The 25,560-nt window shown below is 44.0% G+C and overlaps 1 protein-coding gene across 2 annotated transcripts in view; it reads right to left on the reverse strand.

The window, feature by feature from the left end:
- The window catches only part of atrnl1b (attractin-like 1b), a 54,143-nt gene that overhangs the window by 27,150 nt on the left and 1,433 nt on the right, over positions 1-25,560 (reverse strand). Inside the window, exons 2-21 of one of the 2 annotated variants that reach the window (XR_012954616.1) lie at positions 22,658-22,741; positions 22,417-22,530; positions 22,090-22,218; positions 21,474-21,682; positions 20,507-20,681; positions 19,877-19,964; positions 19,307-19,568; positions 18,942-19,125; positions 18,678-18,832; positions 18,441-18,525; positions 18,113-18,327; positions 17,693-17,811; positions 17,424-17,556; positions 15,525-15,712; positions 13,835-14,048; positions 13,527-13,718; positions 9,482-9,715; positions 8,315-8,452; positions 6,072-6,165; positions 5,837-5,903 (exon numbers count right to left, since the gene is read on the reverse strand). Coding sequence is in view for 1 of the 2 variants with exons in the window: in XM_076093742.1 (XP_075949857.1) it covers positions 6,072-6,165; positions 8,315-8,452; positions 9,482-9,715; positions 13,527-13,718; positions 13,835-14,048; positions 15,525-15,712; positions 17,424-17,556; positions 17,693-17,811; positions 18,113-18,327; positions 18,441-18,525; positions 18,678-18,832; positions 18,942-19,125; positions 19,307-19,568; positions 19,877-19,964; positions 20,507-20,681; positions 21,474-21,682; positions 22,090-22,218; positions 22,417-22,530; positions 22,658-22,741 (3,012 nt within the window). In the remaining variant the exon portion in view is untranslated. The remainder of the gene's footprint in view (positions 1-5,836; positions 5,904-6,071; positions 6,166-8,314; positions 8,453-9,481; positions 9,716-13,526; positions 13,719-13,834; positions 14,049-15,524; positions 15,713-17,423; positions 17,557-17,692; positions 17,812-18,112; positions 18,328-18,440; positions 18,526-18,677; positions 18,833-18,941; positions 19,126-19,306; positions 19,569-19,876; positions 19,965-20,506; positions 20,682-21,473; positions 21,683-22,089; positions 22,219-22,416; positions 22,531-22,657; positions 22,742-25,560) is intronic. The other variant, XM_076093742.1, reaches the window with a different exon arrangement.

The following is a 25,560-nucleotide window of genomic DNA, read 5'->3' on the forward strand; positions in this document are numbered from 1 at the left end:
TTGAGATGTGTAATCCCGAATTGAGACGTGAAAGCCAAATCAAGAATAACCACCAATCAAGGTGAATCATTTTCTTTTTTAAGGAAAACGATCAGATAAGACTTTGCTCGTTCAGGTTTCAGAGATACACAGCCGAGCGAGTTGGGAGCGCAAACTCCATAACGGGTTAGAAAGAGCTCAGGGCGAGTTTAACTTTGTCATGTTCATTAACTCGGAGCTTTAGGATCCAGACTTGATAATCAGAGCTCAGGGCGAACATCTTCACAAACTCTCGCGGCACGTGACTTGGCTTTACCTTGATTGCAAAAATGATCGTCTTGTTACTTTTCATTCTCCCCTCGATTCATCGCCTTGTTGAAGTTACGTTTTAGGGAGAGAATACCCAGAAAGATCAGGGACAACCCTGTTCTGGAGTTCAAGATCCTAGTGCATCGAATATCTCCTCACCGGTGTGACGACAACAATTAGTATGAAGACAAAACCGTGATCTTAATAAAGCCTGAAAAAAGTTCAAGTGAATAATAAATAAAAATCAAATGTTGATAAAGAACAAAAACTGAACAAGAACATGTTGTTCTTCTTTTCCCGATTAGGACTACGTTAATGACTCTTAGTCATTTCCTGCAGCTGTTCACATCTGCATGGAAACATCAGGAGGAAAAGAGGAAGTCCACTCTGTCGTACATTTAGTACAATCATATGCCAAACCTTTCTTTCACTACAAATACGCATTCAAATGATGTACCCTTGCTTTTTTAATCATGCTGTGCAGTCTGTTATGAGAGTTATACTTCTGATGCTTTTTCCAAACTCTTCTTCCCAGTTACACGTATTCATTTATACATGAAGCACAGTTATAAAAAGGGCACTAATGGCCTTCACGAGGGAAGAAATATACAGTTTAATTTCCCCTTTAAAGACTCAGTGACGCAAAAAAAAAAATGATAACAAAACTAAAAAAAACTGACAACTAAGAGGCAAACAAATACTAGTCATTTCCTGAAGAAAGAGAATATGAACTATAATTACCCCGCATGGTTTGTGTTTATAGCAAGTGTGAAATGACTGTAAGCCCAGGGCCAATGAATCTATAACTGAAGCTAATGAGTGTCCTAACCCAGGGCTAAACACGGTGGGAAAATTGGACAATTACTAAGTTCCATTTGCCTCCAACCCATTGTTGTTAGTTGACAAACACTCTAATTTTAAAGCCTCATACATCGCAACTGTCCTCCCAAATAGAAAATACAAACACTAACTGATTCTTGACAGTGAAAAGATGCACATCTTCTCTCACCATTTTAAGATGCAGTCTCTATGCTGTCCTGCAGAGTTGGATGAATACATTTCTAAAAGAACAGCCTTTACTCAGGCATGTTTCTGTGCATTCGTTAAATAGACGGCTGTGAATGGGGGGTCGTCGGGGTCCTGTAAGGTCATGCATGTTGGTCGAACCACGGCAGTTTAACACTTCCCAATATTTTTCACACAGATGTCGTGGCATAAGCCAAAATAGTCAGACTTTTAAATGAAGTGCTGCCGAGCAAAATAATTTAACGTCCACAGAGCGCCGTCAATTGTTCTGTGGTTATGTGTGTTAATTAGGCTCATGGCTTTCGAAAAGCCTGTAATGAGGATGAACATATGGCAGGGTTCATTGGATTACAGTGTTCGTTATCTCCCTTTTTAATGCATCTCTCTGCTCTTTCCCTCAACCTTTAACTGTCGACAATTTGCTCTGACCCTCGTCATCCCTCTGCTGGAAGAAGAACTAGATCTGCACTAATAGAGTGACTGTGACATTAAAACTAATAAAAGAATTACCCATTGCCGCGCGCGTATCGTCTCACAGTTGTTATATCTCACAGACAACCAATTAGAGTTGTTAAAATGTGAACATCAGAGGCGGTGTTGAGGAGTCAGAGAGGACACCCAGCAAAGGGGGGGGGGGGGGGGACCGGCTGAGAGACACGAACGCCGCTGAGGAGGAGGAGGAGGAGGAGGAGGCGGCCGAAAGTAATGTTACAGGGAATGACTCTGCCTCTAAAAATAACGCAACATCGGTTGTTTTGCGACATTTTTGGATTCACGGGGCAGACGCCGTCACCATTGACGGCATTACACAAAAAAAACACTGGCAGTCAGATGTGCGTGAAGACGTGTTCCAACACCTTAAATATCACCAGGGAGTAATAAAAAAATAAAAATAAAAAAAATTGTTACTTGAGCTCTGATTTTGTTTTTAAAGAGTCAATCAATATTAATGAGGCTTATTCATGTTATATACCGTTCCGTCTCTTGTCGCCACAGTTGTTTTTCTGGAGCAGCTGATTACTCACAGGCATGGTAAATACATGCTTTAACAATAGTAACCGACCTGAATCAGGGAGGATCCTGACTCGACATCTACCCCAGCATGTCCTGAAGGACACGCTTCAGTGCTCTAAATGATCTAATGGGGGCAGGACACTGAGCTGGGGAGGAGCCAGCTCCGCCGCTCTGACTGTTAATATTAAATGGGCAAGGACAGGGTAGAGTGCTCTTTCACCACGGTACAAAGGACGGGGGACAAATGCCGCCACGGGCTTTTTGAACCTTGCAGAACATCACTCCTGAGGGCGCTTCCGCCGCCTGGCATTTGCAGATGGCAAAACAAAAACGCACACCCACGCGCCCATCGCGAAGTGTATAATGCAACTCCCCTGCGCTGCATCTTAATTTAATCTACACCTGCATGCATGCGTGCACACATCTGAACTTCAGGCAATCCCCCTCTGCTGTATCTTAATTTGATCTACACTCAGCTTGGAACCTTTGTCTGTGCTTGTGCACACACACACACACACACACGGGGATTTAACAGGCAAAAACACACACACAGACAGAGACAGAGAGAGAGAGGAAATGTGCGATGAACAATGTCTGTCACACAGACGCAGGCTGGAGCAAGCACACACGTGTGCACACTTGAGTTGCTCCCCGTTACCTCCAGCGCAAGAAGAACCCAGAATAATGTACGCGTCCAAATAAGCACTATAATAGGAAATATTTCCCTAACCGCTCTAGTTTGACTCATCACGCTGTAACGCAGAGCGGACCTCATCAATTGTTTTTCAAAAAAACAATTCTATTCTGCACTGATGCGCCCCTTCGCTTCATTACTGCGGCTATTATTTTGGAGGTCCTAATGGGCGCCCGCGCACGCTTGTGTGAACGCGCGCACGTGTGTACTGATGTGCACACCGTGGAAAAGACAGAGTACCCTTGTGTAGAGGTCTTTGTTTAAGGGTTACTGCTGTTGGCCGACAGGGGTTGGGAAGACACTGATTACATGTAATGAGATACCACAAATTGCATTATAAAAAAAAAAAGAAAAAAAAAAGGGAACCGCAAACACCTCAACTGTTAGTCAACACACACACACACAAATTCGATTACCCTCGGATAAAAAGTGATTAGTCCGACATGTTTGAATGTGAAAATGCATCTTGATTTTGAGATGAAAGACACCGCTGAAATAGCAGTTGTTGACGACGACGCTAATCTAATTACTGGCCGCAAAATGGGACTGATTAGCAACATATTCTGGTGGTTTATGTTGCTGGCTAAGTTTTAAGCGGATAATCAGTAATGGGCCGCGGGAACCGTTCCCAAAACTGTCTCCGGAGCAGTGCGGGCACAACCCTCCCTCTAAATGGCTGATGATGATGGGCCTGCCGGTGCTCGGTGGCCGCTCCGATACGCCGCTCTGATTTCGAAGGGTCGGAAACGGAGTCGTTTGTGTCGACTGTTTGCCACCTGCTATCAGAGTGCTGCTCTGCATTGTGCCGCGCCGCGTTCCATCTGCTAGCGGAAACGAATGTGACATGCTGTCATTCGTGCAGAGAGTCATTTATTCAGTGTCAAAGTCGACAGAAAAGGCATCGAGGGTTTTGTGGAGGTCTCGCTCTCCTCCGGCCTTCTCTTCCCTCCGAGCGCCGCCTGTGTTCTTTCACGCAATATATTTCATCTTGCCTTGACGTCATCTCTGCTGCATTATACAAGAGATGAACTTTGTTAACAAACAATGAGTCGCTACAGGTGACGCACTTTCTTCTTCTTTCTGTTTTATTGGCTCCTCACACAAATGGTGTAACAGGTATTGATCCGTGCGCACTTGATGATTTCTCTGAGAAAGAAAACAATATTGCCAGATACTGAGTGTTTAGAACAGCAAATTCATGACGCCTGAATAGACATTTGATTGCTAAAGTTTAAAAATGTAGTTATATGAAAATGCTGCAGGATTATTTTCTTGTGCACACCAGCGAATACAAACACATGCTTTACATACAGAGCATGAGGCCTCTAATATGTTTCAGATTCATTTAGATGCGGTGTGAAATGTGAAACTGAACACGTAGCGATGACGAAACCCGAACACAAACCTGATCGTGTGATTTGGATCCAGCATTAGAGAAGTTTGGGGATGTGATCTTAGAGGAAAAACTCATGGTGTGTGGGTGTGCGGGTGCATTTTGCCACTGACCCCTCCGTAACTCCTACTGCATTAGGGGTATTAAAAAACATCAGAGTCCATTCTGCTTACAACTGGGAAAGCAGACAGCTAAGTGGTGATGGTCCGCCCACACCAGAGGAATCCACCGCATCAGCAGAAATTGTGCTGGAGGTGGTGTTTCTGGCCAATAATGCCAACTGGTGGTTTTCTGTTTTTATACCAGCGGGTCCAATCGTCCGCATGAGATGGAGGAGAGCAGCTCTTAGTGATCAGAAATCAATGCTCTTGAACTGTGACCTCACAGTCTATGAATCCCATTACATAATTAAAACAAAAGGGTTACTGAAAGTCAGACAATTTCCAGATTCGAGGGCTGAACGATATGGGAACATAATCTAATTGGGTTTTGGTTTTTTTCCAGACTAATATTGCGAGTGTGACCAACAGACAGAGTCAACAGATAAACTGCTCTTTCATGTCATGTCATGTCATGATGAAATGACCTGATGCATGAATTGATATGAAGAACATTCATTTAGCTCGTGAACTTTTCTCAATTGAATTAATTCTGTAATAACAAAAAACTCACATAAAGTATGTTTTTTTTTTTTAAATAAATAAATAAATATATGGACTTGCATTTATTGAGCACCTTTCTAGTCTTTTGACCGCTCAAAGCGATTTACACTACATGCCAACATTGACCCATTTACACACACATTCATACACTGATCACTGACCACCTGCTCACCAGGATGTGAACTAATACTCATTCACACACTGGAGGAGCCGGGGATCGAACCGGTTAGTGGACGACCCGCTCTACCTCCTGAGCTGATCATTCAGCCCTATTCAAAATCAATTCCATTTGATGTGTACATACTTATTTCCCAGTGTCTTTCTTACTTATCCGGGACAGCTCTTCAATATTGAGGATTTATTTTGGAAAAGAAAACTCCTCTGTGTCTCTACCTTCCATTATGATGTATTGTAATTGGTGTCAAAGCCATGTTATCAATAATTGTGTCCAATTATATTAAATTGCAAACAAGGGGCCAACTCCATCTATCTGTATACATCCTCTTTAAAATCTCCAGGGAGAGTTTTTTAACTCTGTAACAACAGAAGCTGTTCAGAAATATTTTGAAATCTCAGAACCAATATTCATTTTTGGCAAAATATCACAAACGGCACACAATACCCTCCCATATGCATCAGTCTCACTTGTCAAAACGGGTTCCCCTTAAAATAGCCCCGAGCATTTCATCGTGGCTTCATCCCAAGTGATTACTGGCCCGATGACAGGCCGCCCAGAGACACACTTTTGATTGACATTACCTCAAGTCAGTGAATTTCATTTGGAACATTAACGCTGCGTCTCTCCCTTCACCTCTCTGTTGCAGGCCTGAACTTTTGGAAACAGGGTGAAATTAACCGTGACCCAATGTGCTGCTAATAAAAAGAGACACTATGAAATGCAGGAGAATGTAACCATCTGAAAAAAACTACAAAGCTGCAAGCCACTTTTTTCAATGTGTGTGTGTGTGTGTGTGTGTGTGTGTGTGGTACTCACAGCTGGCACTGGTCTCCTTTGATCCCCTTGGTGGTGCAGAAGCACTTGCCAGTCAACACCTGGCACATACTTGCGTGACCATTACACTTACAGACTGGAGGAGGCGACAAAACACAGACAGAAAGAGAGGAGAGAGAGAACAGACGCATTGTTGATTAGCATCAAACAAAAACAAAGCAAGTGATAAGTGAGGTGTGTATGTGCTGGCGCCCAGTTAGTGATTTCCAACATCAGTTTAAAGCTTTGACTTATGTATCTCCTGAGGGCACATTAAAGCCAACAATTTCCACAACAGTTGTTTCTCTCCCCCCCCCCCCCCCCACACACACACACACACACACACACACACACTTTTAAGCACTAGGCTGGCAGTTTCCCCATTGCTTGCAGTGTTTGTGCTAAGCTAGGCTACCGACATCTCTTCTGCTCTACTGAACAAACGGCTATTCATCTGGGTAAGAATGGCAAACAAGTGTATTTCCCAAAAGATTGGCTGAACTGAAAGTCTGAGACATGATGGAGAAATCTGCCCCCCCCTCCTAGACAGGACACCACGATACCTGCAAGGCACTGGGGTGCGTGTGGAATACAAACATGTGAATTGACTCCTTAAGAGTGCTTCTAGTGTGGCAGCCTTTCAAAAAATAAAACTCACCTCTTCCTATTCAGTTGACAGAGCTTTAAAACAAAACAACAACCCCGAGATGGTACAGGTGACAGGACTGCTTTTAGACTGAGAGTCACAGCACTTTCTTTCTGCACTTCTTGTTATTGACAGCTGGCGAAACAGCGAGTTAGTTGTATTTACTGTGTGCGAGCCACACTGGATCGGGAGGGGTTTGCTACGTGCCCGCCGTGCGTAAAACAAACATTGAATATGCAATGGGTCCCCTGTCTATTTGCATGCAGTAATGACACATAATGACTTTGAGTCATTTTGTCCTCAGGCTCCGAAAGAATGAGAAGGATATTCCCGTCACAGATGCTCACCTGTGTAGTTTCACTTTACGGGTTACAGATATAGCCAATGCATTGACAGATGGTATCTGAGAGCATAAAGCTCCCAGATGTGTGTGTGTGGCTCACAGTCTGACAGTTCAAACAATAGCTTCCATGTAATTTCTCAGGAATGCTATTCATGTCTCATAAGGGGCCAGTGTGGGTAAAGCTCCTCTCGACATGGAACCACTCAATCTATATTTACTTACCAATACCCTGAGACTGCTATCAAACGCACAGTCATTTCATATTCACTTAAATGCACGTTCCTTTGTTTACACCCATTCCCCACATTAAATTCAGTAAGCATCATGTGTGTTTTTGCTTTGAAAACATGAATGCCGTATAAATTATGGTTCGCAGTCACTCCCAAGTAAATTTATTCCGAAGCGAGCAGGAGACACGGATAATAAATCTGCATTATGTGCGATTCACATCTCAAATCGAAGCAGTTTTATATCCAGAGAAAAACGTGAGCACCACACCCTGACAATTAAATCACTGTGGATATGTGTTGGAATTTGTATCATGCTTTTATATTGTCAATCTTTCACAACGTCCTGTACGTGTGTGTGTGTGTGTGTGTGTGTGTATTCTCCCTCCATCCGCAATTACGATGCATGACGCAAAGCAGGGCTTTAGGGTGCGACAAAAAACACAGAAACACAAGTAGTCAGTATTTGATCTTCAGCTTCACCTCCGCTTTCCACATCTGCTCTCATGTCAGGAAAACACAGTTAATCTTTAGTGAGGCTGGTGAGTTAACACAGCAACAAAATAAACCAACGGAGACCAGATGTCTCTTTTACCTTTCCTTGTTTTTCTGTCAACACTTTATGAAACCAACATCTGGAGGAATATTCCCGTTAATCAAACAGGACAGACAAACCGTCACCAATTCTTATCAATACACAATAGTGCCCTCTGTTGGTTAAGATGCTGTATTACTGGATGTTTATCACACGATGCACTAATTAGAATTCAGTAACTTAATAATAGTCCTCGAACAGTTTAATTCTCTAACACACACACACACACACACACACACACAGGTCCAAATAAAAGAACACAGAGAATGTAATTTGTTGCATTTGTTCAGCTTAAATTAAATGCATACAGATGATTAAGATAAGTTAAAGGGGGGGGGGGGGGGGGGGGTGAGAGGGAAACTACGTGACTTGACCGCTTCACCAAAAGGATATCAAGTGAATCCATGAAAGTCTCACGCGTGCAGAGTAACTCACCCTGGCATTTGCCGCCATTGGTCGGGTCTCCGTGATAACCGGGTATGCAGGTCTGGCAGTGAGGACCAGTGGTGAGGTTCCGGCACTGTTCGCACACGCTGCCGTTGACACAGGTGCTGTGGCCGTTACACTGGCACGCTGAGAATGAAACAGAGAGCAGTTATTGATTCATGCAAAGTCAGGGTTAACCGTCTGCCTTTCAGCTACATATTTAGTAGACGAGTGAAAATTAAATGTCAGATTCTGATTAACCTCGTTTTTGGTTGTACTCGCAAGCTAACACAAGGCAAGACCAACATGGATTTTTATTTAATTTCATTTTAATGATGATTTCTGCCAGCATGCTTGCGGTCACAAGCTTCTCCGTCATTCTGGAAGCTAGTTTTGAATAGTTTGTGTCCAAGTCACACAATCATTTTGATCTTGCTCCCTGTAGCTACTAAACAGATAGGATTTGACACCAGCCAAACTAAATTTACACCTAGGGTTGTTGTTGTTGTTGTTGTTGCTTCCTGGAAAAGCCACAGATGCATCAGAGCTGTCAGTAGCTTGTGCCTGCCATGTCATATTAATTACTATTTAAATCAGACTGGCCTTTTAAAATAATTATAATGGCTGCTACTTTTAATGAAGCTGCATTTCTGTACAGATAGAGATTCAACATCTAATGGAAAAAGGCTATATACAAATAATAAGTAGTTATTTTAAGTAACCTTGTTTGTATTGATTTTCAGCCACAGTACATATGGATTGTTACAATTAATTCCACCATTGAGAGTGAAACATGTAATAAAAGACACATTAAGGTGTGCACCTGAAGGCTTAAAACCCATAATACGGAAAAATAACTAAAACCCTTTTACGTGTCGCTCAGATTTATCGAGGCTTTAACACATTATTGATACCACTGAGCACATTCTCATATTACAGCTAGCTGTGATTATGTCATCGTCTTACATGACGTGGTCGTATGGACTGGGGCTTGATGACGGCATTAAATGGCACACGAGCATAAGGTTGCATAGAGTCAGCAGGGAGGGATTAGTTGCATAGGGGAAGCTGTAACAAGAAGCCTTGATAAGAACATCTTTTGAAACTTAAGACATGACAGTCAATACACAAGATACACTGATGACAAATGACCTGACCAGGAAGTGGATCCCTTACCGGGGCAGTGGATGAAGGCCCACTCGTAGCCCTTGTCTTTGGGGCAGATGCCCGGCTCCAGGATCATGTCCCCGGACTGGATCGGCTGGCCCTGCTTTGCCGGCCTCTTCATCGGCCCTCGGTAGGACCCCTCCGTGCAGAGGCCCTTCCCTGTGCTGCTGGGATCGCCGCACCAGCCGCACTCGGGCTGCTGCAAGCATTGGGAACATGTCCGCAGGCCTGAACAGTTCTGGGCTGAAGGAGAGACGGCGGGTGAGAGACTTGTATTTCTTTCTTTCCATATTAGAAAGTTTCTGTTCCTGCTGCACTCCTCTGCTCAAGGATTTCAATCCAAAAGTGTTTTCTATCTTTGTTTGCCACATTTGTCTATTCCTTCTCATTTGAAAATGTATTTACCTGTGTAGTCACCTTGAAACAAACAGCAGGCTGCTAATTGTAACAACAAGGCCCAATGTTGCCGTAAACAAAAGTCCTGAAGGATGTTGCTTTCAGGGTTTTTCAACTTCAGTCATTTCTTAGCGTTTAACAGGACCTGCAGATTAAGGAGCATTAGTGTGCTCTGCACTGAAGACACAAGCTGGTTATCTGATGAGCTGCCAGGACAACAGATTTAAGAGCCCATAAGACGATAAGAAGCAAGTGCTGAGCATTTAACAGCTGATTGAGGGGAGACGAGGCCAAGAGATGAGACAGAAACCAGGGCCGGTGAAAAGTTTGGGACTTGAGCAAAAGTTCAATGAGAGGTTTAAATGTGATGTGTGAAGTGGCACCTCGCTCTGAACTCAGAAACCCAAAGGACCAATGCTGTTGTGTCAGTTTGGGGGGGGGGGGGGGGGGGGGGGAACTTTCAGGCCACTAAATTGCCTGACAAGTTTCAGCGCCGCCACTTGCCTGCCAGATAGACACACGAGAGGAGGAGGGGAGGGGGGGGGGGGGAGACAAACACTGAGTGCTTTTACCTCAGTTTATGTCAAACAAATCTCCAGCTATTCCGCTAATGGAGGTGAAACCATGACAACGCGAGAACAATCAGTACAAAAGCACTGAAAAGCCATTCGAGTTTGTTTTGACGACTGGACGCAAAGTGGCAGATTTCTCGCTCGCATACCAGTCGAAGGAAATGAAGGAGGACGAAGACTCCTGTCTCGCCAAGAAAACAAAAGTAATGTTGAAATACAAAATCTGCCATAAAAACGAAACCCACATGGAATTAGACAATCAACATGTGTGAGCACGAAGGACTCGATGTGGCGCCTGGAGCTGGTGCATTAATTGGATGGCGATTACGACTGGGTCTGTACAGCCAAGCATGTGTATGTTATACAAATATAACCTGCACTCCTGGACCCCCCTGGACCCCCCCCCCCCCCCCCCGAGTCTCTCAACAGCAATGTCAGGTCTGAATGTTTTTATGTTGCATTTTAAAATGTGGAACTTTCAGCAGACAGTCACAAATGACATGAAAATGTCTTTGAAGGTAAAACTCTGGAGGCTCAGCCTTTATGAGATCTGTTTATTTTACATCCACTCTGCTGTCCAAACGTCTCCTGTGGTTACGTTTACTTTAAACTGCGTCTGCGGGCTGTTGCGCTGCTCGCAAAGTGTTCCTGCCTCCAGAGCCTACAAAGATTATTGATCAAAATGACGACCTCGCCCGCTTCAATATCTGTGTTTTGTTCTGTGTCTTGACGTGTCTTTTTAACGCACCCTGCAATCAACAGATGGCAAACGTTGATTTCAATCAACAAGTACCCTTACGAGTATGCGGCATATTAGTGAATATTGCGATGGCAGATATACAGAATGATTGTTAGTTAGTACTTACTAATGGCTTTTTTCACAATAAAAACATAAAACACATGATTCAACTCATCAGAAAGAGTTGCTCTTATTATAACAGCTGTCTCTCAGCTTGGGTTGCAACTCGTGGTTATTTTCATAATCTGTTAATCTGCAGATTATTTTCTCAAGTAATGATTTGTTTTCCTTTGTGAAAATTATGAATTACAAATCCCAAATTCCCAAGAGCCCACGGTGACATCATCCCACCAACAGTCCAAAATGTAGAGATTCATTTTACCACCATATATTAGGGATGCACCATTTCAACTTCTTCCATCTCAATAATGCAAACGTTTGCCATTTTGGCTTGAAAAATCAACAGAATAATTGTGCAGTGCATCAGGTCACATCCAGCGTAGCTGCGGGAGCAACAGACACAGTGGAGCACACCGGCCGGTCCTGTTATCAAAGATCAAATCAAGCCCCGAGGAAAAAGAGAAAGTCAACTCGACCTTGCATGTTTAAAATTCTGTCTGAAGTAAAAGCAGCTTCGGGGGGGATTTGCTTTTTGTTGATGAAACAGATAGACGGCGTGTTCGCGGCAGAGATGTGACGGGGATGCGTATGGTCCGACTGTTTGATCTGGAAGATATGGCTGCGCAGACGCGGAGGAGACGTTCGGAATCATGACCGGTAGAAACCACTAGAACTACAGTTGAAGGCCATAAATAAAGAGCTAACAAACATTAGTGACTCACAAAGAATAACTACTTGTCAGATCTGCAAAATTATCTGCAAAACTAGACTCTTTTTTCTTGTTAATCACAGTCCGCCCTTTCAAAGCCAAAACAGGCCATTTATCCTCGGTCTGTGGTTTGAAGTACATGTAAGCAGTGTACTCAGCATAAAGAAAGCCTCTCTATGCACTAAGAGGAAACAATTAAAGTAAGCGAGGTAATTCAAGACTCAAGTGGTGACTAAAACTTTTAGAGTGAATGTGAAGGAGCGAAGTCGGACAGAACGAAAAAGAGAAAAAGAAAGAATTTATAGGATGCCCTTCTCTGTCCTTCACGCCAAAAAATAAAAGGGACAAATTCCTCAAGACAAATATCCACGGCGCACACGGCAGCGTCTCTGGGTAACCCAACACCAGCTGACACAAATGAATTTCAGGCCGCACCATTCAGCTCCCTAAATTTGTTACCCGCTAAACTGACCCGAGACGTTTGTTACGATCCGACACGACTACGGGGATAATTCATACATCACGCAGCACAGCGGCACCGGCCTTCAGGTGAGGGATCTCTCTGATCAACTTACCACTGTGCGGTGAAAACACTGTTAACTGCTTTACCTCTGTGTGTGTCCAGTACTTATTCAGTTTACTTTAGGACACGGTAACAAATAAGAAGAAGATGTGTTTTGTTGTTGCGAGACATTGTGTCGTGTTTGAATCTAAACCTATTACGCCATCTATCCAACCCTGATGGGTAATCCCCTTTTTTTTTCTTTTTTTCTTTGCTGCGATTTTCTTCATCGCTTGTTTGGATTGTTTGTTTTGAGTGTAAAGCTCTTTGTAATCTGTTTTATGAAGAATTAAGGGGATAAAATGAGTTATCACATTCAATTATGAACTCTAGAAAACATGTTGAGGATATTCAAGGATATGACATGGATATGTACATACAGTAATCTTTAGAGCGTTAAGAATTATATAATTATGGTACTGCCTGAAAAGAGAGCACTTTGATTCTGTTTGTTTCTGATACTGAGGCCTTTGGATTATTACCGAATTGCACTGCAACTATACCATAAAGTTGTCAAAGTGGCCTCATCTATTCCTAAATCCTACAATAACATTACTGTATGTGCAGCCATTGCTATCATGTTTCTCTGGTTGTAGGCTTGTGTGAAACTGTTCCCTGATTCCCGACTGACTTTAAACCACTTAAGGCCAGCTAACAGTGATAGTCCCTCTGGAGCTCGGTCAACAGGGAAATCTAACAGTTGGGGGGGGCGACGATATACGAGAGTAATTGGCCATTACAAAGAAAAGAAAAAACGAAAAAAAAAACGCTACCAAAGCCAATCACAGGAAACTAATACCGTTTTCCCTCGGACACAAACACCTTCCACTTTAAGCTGTTTTCTGGCAGTGATGAATATTGACTTCTTACAGAAAGCTTGCTGCCGACCACCTTAATGCCAGACTGTAGACTTCAGAGAAGTCTCATCTAGATTAAGTTCAGTGAAAGACACTTACCCACACAGTCTCCAGTCTGCCACTCCAGACACTGGCCATAGGGAAAAGAGATGACGTAGGCGGTGGAGTCGACGCAGCGCTGCGCGCTGCCGCACCACATGCACTCCATGGCCTGGCTGGTACAGTTGGCACACTTGGTGTGCAGCGAGCAAGGCTTCTTACAGGCTGGACGGGTACTCTGATTGGGGTTTCCTGGACAGGAGAGGGCAAAACAGAAATAAAGGACAGGATATTGAGTCTTTTTTTCCCCCATTTCAGACTGTACAGGTGACATATTAATGTTGTATATACATGCGAGCGTCTCTCACCGGTAGCTTTTTCACAGATGAGGCCGTGGGCAGTGGCAGTGCATGGATTGGCCCTGAGGCCGGACACCTGAGGCTCCTCTAGGTAGGCACAGAACCCAGAGTCACTGGGCTCGCCAGGCAGCCAGCGCAGGCTGCTGTTGGTGAAGGGAGACATGTCCTCCCAGCCCCAGTACGACACGTTGATTTTCCTCAGGCCCACCCAGGGAGACAGCCGCTGTGGACACACGGCAAAAAAAGGCTAAACACACGAAGACCGAACGAGTCACAAACGTAGGATACAGTATCACAACTCTGCCTCCCCGTCTGCTCCGGCGTGCTGTTTACACCGAGGAACCAAGAATGCCATTAAAAGTTGACTGAAAATAATTTCACAGATATGATTACTTGTTTGCCTTCAGGATTCAACTTGTAATGTAATGGGGAAATGGCATGCCAAGGTTCTGTTTGGAACAAACACTTCAACCCAGCAGACTGACAACAAATGACGTCCTAATGAATGGAGCAGCCAAACTAAAATCATCAGTCGACTCCACAATTATCTTTCAGTGCGAGGGTGGATGTGTGTAGCTGTGGCGAGATGAGAAGGTGAGTGTTTGCCCAAAAGAGCGTTTCATCTTTTCCTGTTAAAGATGAGGAGGCTTCAATTATGATGTTGTCGGGACAAATCATAATTAAGCTATAATTCATGCCCCGTTCTCAACTGCCTTCTCAAGTTGCAGCATTTCACAGTGTGGGAATTTTGGATTCTGGTCGATGCCTGTTCCGTATTCTGTTCCGATCCGTATAGGTTCCGTGTTCCGAGATGTGTGCCGATCCGTGTTCCGTTCCGTGTTCCTAATTCCGTAATCTGTTCCGTTTGCTGTTCCATGTTCCGTTCCGTATTCTGTTTCGTGTTCCGAATTCCGTATTGTGTTCCATGTGCCGTTCCGTTCCCCGTTCCAAATTCCGTATTGTGTTCCATGTGCCGTTCCGTGTTCTGTATACACACATTTTGAATTTGCATCACAGATGCTCGTTAACGTGTTGATATATTTGTGCTTATTCAGGAAAAACTAAAATTCACAGTGTAAAAAGCAAAAGGAATTTCAAAGCTATACTCTGATCAAAGTGAAAACTACAAGCAAACCCGACTCAGCATTTAGATATGTGCTTACGATTGTTGCTACAGACAGCGAGTCACATAACACAGAAAGAAGAAACTGTGACAGTGTTACAAAAGGATAAAATATTTCAAACAAGGCAAAACAAAACTAAGTGGGGTGTTGATCATCGTAGTCCTATTTGTCAGGTGCTGTATCTCCGAAATTTAAGCATAGCATTGTTGTATTTGTCATCTATCTGTAATTGCATCATAATCAAAAACAAACCATGTAGTCTGCGTGGAAAGTGGAAACAATTCGATGTTAAATGGTTGAAAGACACAAGCTAAAAGCAGAGCTGCAATCAGATGGAAAACAGAGCCGGCGCATGTACAAAACTGATCAGGAGGAAAATCATCTCCGAATGCAGAACTGATGTGTTGCTGACAGGCTCAACGAGCAGAAAATCACTCCCTGTTCCCTTCTGTCAGCTCAACGCCAAATTGTAAGCCGCATACCCAATCAGCCGGCATCTGACAACACCTGAAAATGTATCCGACTTCATTTGATACAGTATTTACTGCAGGCGCGTGCATTAAATTTATATTTACCTTGTCTAGTTGCTGGAGCTTCTCCAGTTCCTCGAGCACAAAGTCCACTTGTTTGGAGGTGGTGAGTGAGGCGATGTTTCCGTTGAGGTTTTTGCAGTAGTGCTGGGCGTTGTCATAGCTCTCGCGGCTGGAGTTGATCCTCAGGCAGGCTTCCCCCACCTGGCTCCATCCCTCACTGCACTGCTGGGCTGGAAAAAGGAGAGAGTCTGATGTATGATGATGTTATTATGTTAGTAACAATATAGGCCTACTCTCCCTTTATTTCCCTTAAATCTGTAAGACATAGACATGATTATACCTGCAAATACTGCAAGAGCAGTTGCCGTTTACACAGCCAACAGTTACCAACTCCTGCAGCAAATATCTAATTATTTTGCCTTTAAATGCTCCACTTTGTTGACCAGCAAGTCTCTTCAGCAGGTTGTGTACTGCAGGTTTTTGTTGCTACTTCTAGGGATGCACTGACCCGACTGAATCAGTCCAAATACCGATACCTGAGCTTTGGGTATCGGCCGATACCGAGTACTGATCCGGTACCAGTGTTTAGTCAATAAGCTGTATTTTCCACTGTATGAACGTTTTTATATGTAAGACAACATCAGGCTTGACTTACACATTGTTTACCAAATAAATCCATAGATATAAATGTACCAAGTTGTTATTTATAAAAATCGTTATCCATTACCGATACCTGATCCAGATGTTTGAGTCCCTATCGGACTGATATCCTACATCACTATCAGTATCGGTATCGTCGCACCTCTAGCGTTTTCATTAACAGCTGCCTTCTGTGAGCGGACAGCGGCGTGGTGGGCTGTAGATTCAGGTGATAACACAGCAGGTGCATCACTTCGAGGGAGCCCTTTCACATCGTCTTCACACCTCTCATTTGTTGCAAAAATATGAATTATTGATGTTTTAGACTAGAAGTTATATCGTTAGATAAATACTGCTCAACGGGGGGCACCATTCTATCAGGAAAAAAAGAATATAGTCATGTACGCAGATTGCAGGAAGTTCTTCTTCAAAACCTTAGGGGCCTAATATTTAGGACTTAGTGTGTATCTGTGTGTCATAGATTTAGAGGGAGTGTAATCCGTACTTATTTGCCTTGGAGAGATGGAGTGATTTTTGGAAGCCAAACTGCCAGTTAATTAATGCTTCTCATAAAAACAATATGGTGGCTCTCATTTAGATGTGTGTGTGCAAGTGGATGGCGGCATGTATCCATTTGAAGTGTACGAATCGTGCCGAGACTCCCTTTCAGGCATCAGAATCACTCACACACACACACACACACACACACGCACGCACGCACGCACGCACGCACGCACGCACGCACGCACGCACACGCGATTTGCAGCTCCCACTGCTGCAACAAGCCCCGAGGCGACAAGGCTTCCCGAACTGAAAATTATGGATAAAGTGACTGCAGCAATTCTTCAGATTCAGTCTGAGTCAACATTCGGGTGGGGGGGGGGGGGAGGTAAACTTAATAATCTGCCAAAACTGATAAACAACATCAGGCTGACATCTTGAAAGTACATCCCTGCAAATACCAAATGCTGTTTACAATACAATGTACAAATCCTAAACTTATTAAATATCTGTTTAAATATTCCCTTCGGGTCTGAATGTCGGTAGAGGCATTTATTACAGTGAACGCAACATCACCTCACAACAAAAGTGACTGCTTTGTGTTATGACGCGTTAAGTCTTACATCAGATTTCACCCATGAGCTCAAGGAGATCATGTGCAATAGTAAGTGCTACACTTACAGCAACAAACAGACACAGTAAACGTGACTCTGTTCTCAGGAATCCACAGCCTTCAATAGGGTGGTGTGTGTGTTCGTGCGTACGGAAACGTGCATCTTGGGGGTCCGACGTCCATCTTACCTGGCAAAGCGTGGCACTCCGACTGATTCTGGTCCCACTGACAGTTGAGATTCATCGAGCAGCTCTTGCAGTTGGCGAGCTTGCTGCACATCTGCTCGTTCCGCACCGGACACTCGGTGAAGTTCCTCACGGTCTACGGACGAAAGAGAGGAGAGAATAGAACAGACGGGACGGTTAAATCTTTGAAGATGGATCAGGAAGAGTTGAACTGGAGTTTCAGAGCGCGAGTGTTTCAGAAGAGCGCCGACGCCCCCTGTTGGACCACTCACTGAGGTGCAGTTGCTGGAGGCGGAGAGGCACTTCTTGTCGTCGCACCACTGGCACCCGTTGGTGTTGGCCGTACAGCTGGCGCAGTCTGAGAACTGGTAGCACCGCTCGTCCACTGTGACTGAAAAAGATACAACAGCAGTAATGAGTGTTTATATGGTCCAAAATCACACATTTTTTGGAATACATAAAAAGTATTTCATTTTAAATAGATGGAAATAGTTCCTCAGGAATAAGAAAGTAAACAGTTTCTTTGGCACTCAGCTTGCATGTAGTTGACAATATAAACATAAAACATGTTAGTCATTTCGAATAGCTGAGCGCCTAAATTACTGTGTTGTCACTCTTAAGGAGAAGTGTGGAAGAGCAGATTGGCTTGGAAATATTATTTCTTAAAACTTTGGACATCGTCTCTCTCTCACCAGCTTTAGGGGGGCAGAATGGGGCAGGAGCGAGGCTCCCATTAGCCATGCTGGGTTCCCAGGGGAGACAGTGGCCTCTGCTCCAGATGCAGCGGACCCCTGGCCCAGCCTTCACACACCCCTCCTCTGCCAAGAAGGCCTGGCAGCTGGGGGGTCGGTAAACAAGCACGTCGTTGAGCAGCACGCCGAAGAAGCCCCCAAACAAATACATGGACCTGAACGAAATGGTGACAGCAGAGTGTAAACAAGGAGGAACACAATAAAGAAAAACTTGACTGTTCTATTTTTGTAACTTCAGAGGGGGGGGGGGGGGGTGAGAGAGACTCACCCATTGCTGACCACAGCAGAGTGACCAAAGCGGTTGACATCCCTGTGCAGGTCTGGTTTGGGCAGGAGCCTCCACTCATCACAAGCTGAGGAAAACACGAGACGGTATACGTCAGGGAGCATCTGCTTTGTCTCTGTGCTTATAGAAGGTATTTTAACAAACATATATTCAAGCTACCGACACCACCGGAGAGGTCACCATTCAAACATGATGTCCAGAATAATACGAGAGTCCTACCAATGTCGTAGGCAAGGAAGTCAGCGGAGAAACACTTGGCGCCGTTGCTGAGTGCCGTGTCGTTGTGCGTGTTGCCGCCAAAGACGAGCAGGGTGCCGCTGAGGAGCACGGACGAGTGCAAGAAGCGCGGAAAGCCGCTCTCTCTCAGAATGAACCTAGAACACACGTGACAAGTGTTTCAAGGGCAAGCGTAACGAGAAACTATTTAACAAACAGTGTCATGTACAAGGACATGAATGCGTAATGAACATGTGGTTGATTTACCATGTCCGGGTGTTAACGTCGTAGCGGTAGAGGTCATCAACAAGGCCGAATTTGTTGGCAGGCGCCGCCTTATAGCCTCCGTGGACGTACACACTACCACTGGCGCCGTCATACGTGCTGCTGTGGCCGTAACCTCCCTGGGGAACGGCGCCTTTAGTCTCAGGCACCAGCCACGTGTTGGACCCTGACAAGGACACACAGAGAGGAAGCTGTTAATTCGAATGATGCTGCCTGTTTTGTACTTTATTAAAGTAAATAGAAGTCCCAAGCAAATACTTTTTCATGCGATGAGAGGGATATAAAAAAAACGTAGAGAGCTGATTAGAGTGAGAAAAAACAAACAGTCTGTTAAAGCTGTGACTCACGCAGGTTGTACTCCTGGACGTTGCCGATATAGTTGTAGACGGGGGAGTAGCCAAAGATGACCAGCATAATGGCCTCGCCCTCCTCTAGTGGAACGCAGTGGGCCGCGTGACCCTCCACAGCGTAGATCTGAGCCTGGGCCGGTGGGCCAACCACGGGGTTTCTCCGCTGCCACGTCCGACTGGGCACGTTGAACGCCCACAGCTCGTCCGTCACGTTACCCCAGCCCGCCTCCAGTTTCCCACCAAACATATAGATGTCGTCCTGAAAAGAGCAGAGTTGAGTGTTGAGTGAAAATGATGCTGTAATAAGAGTGAAATGAAACACTAACTTTGGTCAAAACATGGTATAAAATGCACCTTTTCAAACAAGCCTGTTTAGTTGAAATTCCTTCATCTTCTTACTATTAAAGTTATAGAGTGAAAGTGACTTGTGTGGTTTACTTTTGGTGCGGGCAAACTTTCATTGCTGTTTCGCCCCAAATTCCAATTTTCCCTCCTTCCTGCTAACATTAGCTTCCCATAGAGTCTATTTTTACTCGGAGAGACTGAGCCATATCTGTGTGTGGTTACCTGGTAGGCAGCAAGTGAGTGGCCGTATCTTGGCACAGGGCCACTGTTGATGGGAACTGTGTTCCAGATGCCACTCTCCAGGTTGTAGCTGCAGAGCAAAAGCAACAGAACATTAATGCATTAAAACTTATGCAGAAACACTGCAAGCGCTTAGCTTGTCCCTTCACATCAATTCATTTTTAACCACTTTGGTGAACACGGGAGAATAAATGTTTGTGGGCACGCACGATAAAACAGGACACCTGGTCATATCATCCCACATTGGTCATATATTATAAAATCCTTTTGGAGCTCAGGATATATTTTAGGAATCATTGCACCTGATGATGAACACATAGATGGAGCAGATGGAGAGAGCCTGTCCACTCAAAGAAGACGAAAACGGTTAACTCTGAGGCAGGATATGACTCAGCAGCGCAGAACTCAGTTCTGCATTTTATCTGGAGAGTCACCAAGAACACTTAATACTAAACTCTCAATTTAGCTAAGTGAATGCACAAACCATACATTCATAAAGCACACCGTTGAAACCTGAACTCTCACTCTTGCCAGTTTTGACAAAGCGAAACAGGTAGCCCCAACACCAGGTTATGGTTTTGTCAAGGGACACATGCTTGTGCTATGACTTACTTCAGAATCATCTGGAAGGAGCTGTAGTTGAAGGTGTATCCACCCACCACCCACATGACCTTATCTTGCACCACGGCCTTCTGGGAAGCTCTGGCGAGCGACGTGCCAAAGGGCTTGACGCTCGGTAGCACCCAGAAGGACTCGGTTGAAGGTACGGTTAGCGAGCAGTCTGGGCCTACAAGACAACAGGAGAAAGAAATGTCAGCATCAAGGCAGCAACAACAAGGTAACTGAAGTTCATGGCTCAACATTTCCAAAATGAAACCGCTCTATGGTTAGACAAAGCACCGAATGACGCCGAATCTCTTTCAGGGATGGACGCATACTTTCATTCCTACCGAGAGAAACTTTGAAGAGCAAACATGCCGCTCTCAGACCTAAACAAAAGCAAGACCACTCCTTAACCGAACATGACAGGCAGGGAGGTGTGAATATGTTAAACTGTGTGTGTGTGTGTGTGTGTGTGAATGAAGGCCGTGCTGAAAAAAAGAAAAACAAAACAACGCATGCCTCTGCTAATGATTCTGTCAAGTTTCATCGCGTGAAAGCATTTGTTTCCCACCAGCTGGCGGCACATAATAACGCTCTGTCACAAAGCTTATCGGCGTGTTACCAATCAGCATTATGACACAAATCAACACAGCTGTTCACACTTGTCTGCTAACGCGGTCTTCATTACATCTTCCTACACAATCGCCACAGCAGACACGGGAGGAGCGACAGCGTCTAACAACCTGTGATTGCAAAAGTATGTTGCATATGATTCATCGGTCAGTGTTTGTTTCCCCTTTACTTTTCAAATCTTTTGTCTCTACAAAACAATCAGATGACTAAACTACGTTGACAGTGGAAAAAGAAAAACGTGTTCTGCCAGAACAATGACATTCTTAATTGGTTTAAGCCATTCTTTGGGATCCGGAAGTTTGCGGACATCTTTTTGGGGGATTTGGACGGAGCTCACTGTTACCTTGCCAGCTGTCGTTGCAGACGCACAACTTCTCCCCGGTGAGGTCGCAGTAGCCGTGGTCGGGGCTGCCGCAGTTGTTCCTGCAGTAAGGGATGTCGCAGGCCTCGCCTTTCCAGTACTTGTCACATTCACAGTACACTCTGCTGGCGGCCGAGTTACCTGGGGTGCACTTCCCGTGACCGGAGCAGTTATTGGGGCAAGAGTTGATCCTGCACAGAAGGATGCGTGTTTCGGTTATCCAACACTGCATTGCACTATTTAGGCCGCTCACAGACTTTTACTTGGAGACTGGGGAAGATTAATGAGTATCATCTAGCGTTTGGAAAAGGTGCGGCGGATAAAAGGATTAGTAATAATTGAAAAACTATTGAGCAGGTCACTAACAATGAATAGTGATTTTTGCTGCAGGTTTTAGTCCAGCAGAAAAAGCACTTGTACCAGCCTCTTTGTTTCTGAAATGTGGGACGCAGAAGCATTCTACCATCAATCAGCAGCTGAGAGAGAAATAAATGGACCTGGAAAACGGCCAACTGCTGCTTTAAAATCAATCAATGAAAAACCTGAAAAATGTCTTTTAACTCAGGTTTCAGCTCAAATGGAGCGCCTGGATACTCACGAGTAAAATATTTCAAAGCCTGTTAGGTTGTAGGCGGCATCGCTGAAAAAGTGTAGTAGTGCGTAGCCTGAAGTCGTCTCAACCTCGGGAACCGTCTCATTTCCTCTGATCTCCGGCACGATAAGACCGCTGTACAGAAGGGCACAACGTTCATTGGCATCAGAAACAAAGCCGTGACGCTCTGCTAAATCAGAAAGACCAGACACCTGCGACATTCGGTGAAGAGGAAATTAAACAGCCACATAATCATGCCCACGTCTTAACACAACATCCACCCGACCAATACTTATTAGCTGTTTATAATCGATACGTATTAAACTTCCTCACCTGAAAACAGCAACCTGGGGGGCATATATCGAATCCCCGTCATAGACGTACATGTGGTCCCAACTACATTCTGTGGCAAAGTGGTTAAATCTTAACCGGAGAACAGCATTCGGACTGCAGAAGAAACAATTAAATAAGGGTTTAGGTAGTAAACATTACAGAAGTACACTTCCTTAAAAACTTTATGCTACGTAATTAAACTTGGCCTCAGTAGAACATGGCAATTTACAGAAGTACTCACTAGCCCTCAATGAGCCAGGTGCACTTTGTTTTGTACTTGTAGTTGATTGGACCGTCGGTGAGGTATCCCGAGGGCTCCGTCAACCTGAAAGATCACAGACGTCGGCACGGTCAGCACAGCAATAATACGTTTCCTCATGTCGAAGTGCATTTCAAATCCAGACAGTTCCTCCAATGGCTGTACATGTAAGAGTAGCAATAAACAGGCCACACACACACACACACACGCACACACACACACACACACACACACACACACACACACACACACACACACACACACACACACACACACACACACACACACACACACACACACACACACACACACACACACACACACACACACACACACACACACACACACACACACACACACACACACACACACACAGTCTGTATTTACTGCTGTCAACTAAGTTAATTCCATGAAAGTGGAGGAAGCGAGAGCATCTTTGACCACAAGTGGTCATCTAATGTGTTGTGTTGAGTTTCTCTGAGACATCAGATACGGAAATAAAAAATAAATGTCTGTATGTTGTTGTTTCAAATCTATTCAGTGGTCCCACTGTTCATCAAAAAACGCTCCAAAATCACATCTTGTGTATCCTCACCTGCATTGAAAAGTGTTGTGTGTAACTTGATGTTGTCAAACATTGTGTAAAGTGTTTTTGCGAGTATAAAATGAAAAGCACCCGGCTCTTTAGCCGAGGCAGCTCTCGTGTCCTGGTTCAAAGTCTTCTAACTCATATGTCCGACATCAGTGTCACACATTACATTCCATTCAAAGTCAGTCAGCGCCTAAAGTCCATCTCTGTCAACCGAAACATCCAATCATCTGTCTCTTAAAAAGGTTCAGCTGCTCCTTTCTGCTAAAGCCTCCAGACAATATTTCAATATTCATCTCGCAAAAGACCACAGTAGTGTGTCACAATGATAGATGAATATATATATATTATTAAAAAGGACAGACGCAAGTCATACCAAGTTCAATTAATATGATTGCTTCCATTTTTCTCTTCTTAAACTAACATCCCTTAATAATAGTAATAGGAAATAAGGACAGAGGAGATAATAAAAACAACAAACAACAACGAATGGAAAGGAAAGAAAAAAATACAACTAAAAGATAATGATGATGAAACCGAAATATTGAAAAATGTCTAAATCATTAACAAACAAAAACACCAGCATGGAGGATGGCAGACAGCCCAAATGATGTACACTGTGGATAAATGACTTTTAAATTGAAATGCATCACTGTCCCACATCACAAGGAAGACAGATAACCCAAAACTATTTTCTCGACACAGCAACGCATTTTCTGGTTTTGCAACGTATTAGACTTTGATAAAAAAAAAAAAAAAAAAAAAAAAAACTCATTTTGGAAGTCAAAGTTGAGACAAAGACTCCATGAATCTGTCGGTCGACACCGTTCAGGCCTCGACATCACAGAGAGACAGAGCCCCGGTTCTGTTATTTCTGACTCGGGAAGCTTCACAGATACATACCGGCTCTCGGGGGCGGTCTGAGTAACACAGAAAGTGAAACGTATTCCCTTTTATGTCCACGCATTGTTTTAGATGCGCAACATGATCCGAGATTACTTTCCATTTGGAGGTTTGTTGACAGGATAATGGCCTAAAGATGGGTTGCAATCTCATAAAAGAGGCGATGTTATGTTTTTGATACGATCTTGACACCTGACAGAAAACATTTTCCAAAAACATTGTTCTGTTTTTTTTGTTTACAACTCACATTATAAAAGAAGGTATTATGATAGATATGCGTGAGGTGCATCTACAGATTGATGGTCTTTATCCGAAGACTGTTGATCGAGGTGAACCCTCGATGACACAAACACCCAGCAGCGTGCAGCCAGCATTGGAGTCGGAGCGCCGCAGACATCCAAGAGTGATGAAATTTACATGCAGCACTTTGGACTTCCCAGGGAAATGCTATGCTGCGTCTGTCCCTGAACATTTCAAGACGGTACGTTCCCATTGGCCACTGTGACGTCCGGTCCTTTTGAGGGAAGCCACAGCTTGTAATGCAGCCGTGTTTAATTGGTCATGTATTAACCCGTTCCACTGACTGCAGAAGAGCCGAACAGTTCAAATCTAACATTTTAGTGGTTTGTCTCGAGGTGAAGAGGAGGTTATTCCCCGACAACATGCCTCATTGACAACCCATACAAAACCTCAGACACATCAGGGGCAATGCTAATTACTGTGATCAAAGCCTTCTGTAGCACAGAGTCACCTCAGGTGTACTGAAAAGCCATCAGACTGCTCCTGTCAAGAGTCACACTCCAGATATTATTATACAGCAGTTTGACGTTTATTTTTTCCTCAAAGCGACTTTAGGCTCCTTTCTCTGGCAAAAGCTTAAGAAAATTAGTCTTTTAAGGATTTTTTTGTAATTAATGCAAACGCCTCTGGCAGGAAGTCACTATAACGTCGCATGGTCCATGCTTACATGTGCAGATTGGATCGGACATGTGGGTAATACATGCCTGTATCTCAAGTGAACACGTATACATCACAAACAACTAATTGAAGGATTGAAGGAGGCTACAGGCAAAGAGAGAAACGATGTTTTGGACTTTAAGTCGAACGCAACAAGTAATTTGAATAAGTCAGTCAAGTTTGATGGGCCCTTTTCCAACATTTTATAGACCAATCAATCAAGGATGATGCAAATAATTACCTGTATCAGAACCTAAAATATAACATCGTGGGTTCACATTATCAAAGCTTTGGCTAGTGATGAATCCAAGCATTTTAATAAAGTATTCTTGTCCCATATTAATACTTATTAGAAATAAAACCCTGTGTCTTCCAGGCACTGAGCTCAACAGGTCTTTCATCTAGCAGCTCATTCAAAAGTAAAGTTAAGTTTTGA

The sequence above is a fragment of the Anarhichas minor genome, unplaced genomic scaffold (assembly GCF_050575085.1).
Source record: "Anarhichas minor isolate MPS153535 unplaced genomic scaffold, ASM5057508v1 ptg000017l, whole genome shotgun sequence".
NCBI lineage: Eukaryota > Metazoa > Chordata > Actinopteri > Perciformes > Anarhichadidae > Anarhichas > Anarhichas minor.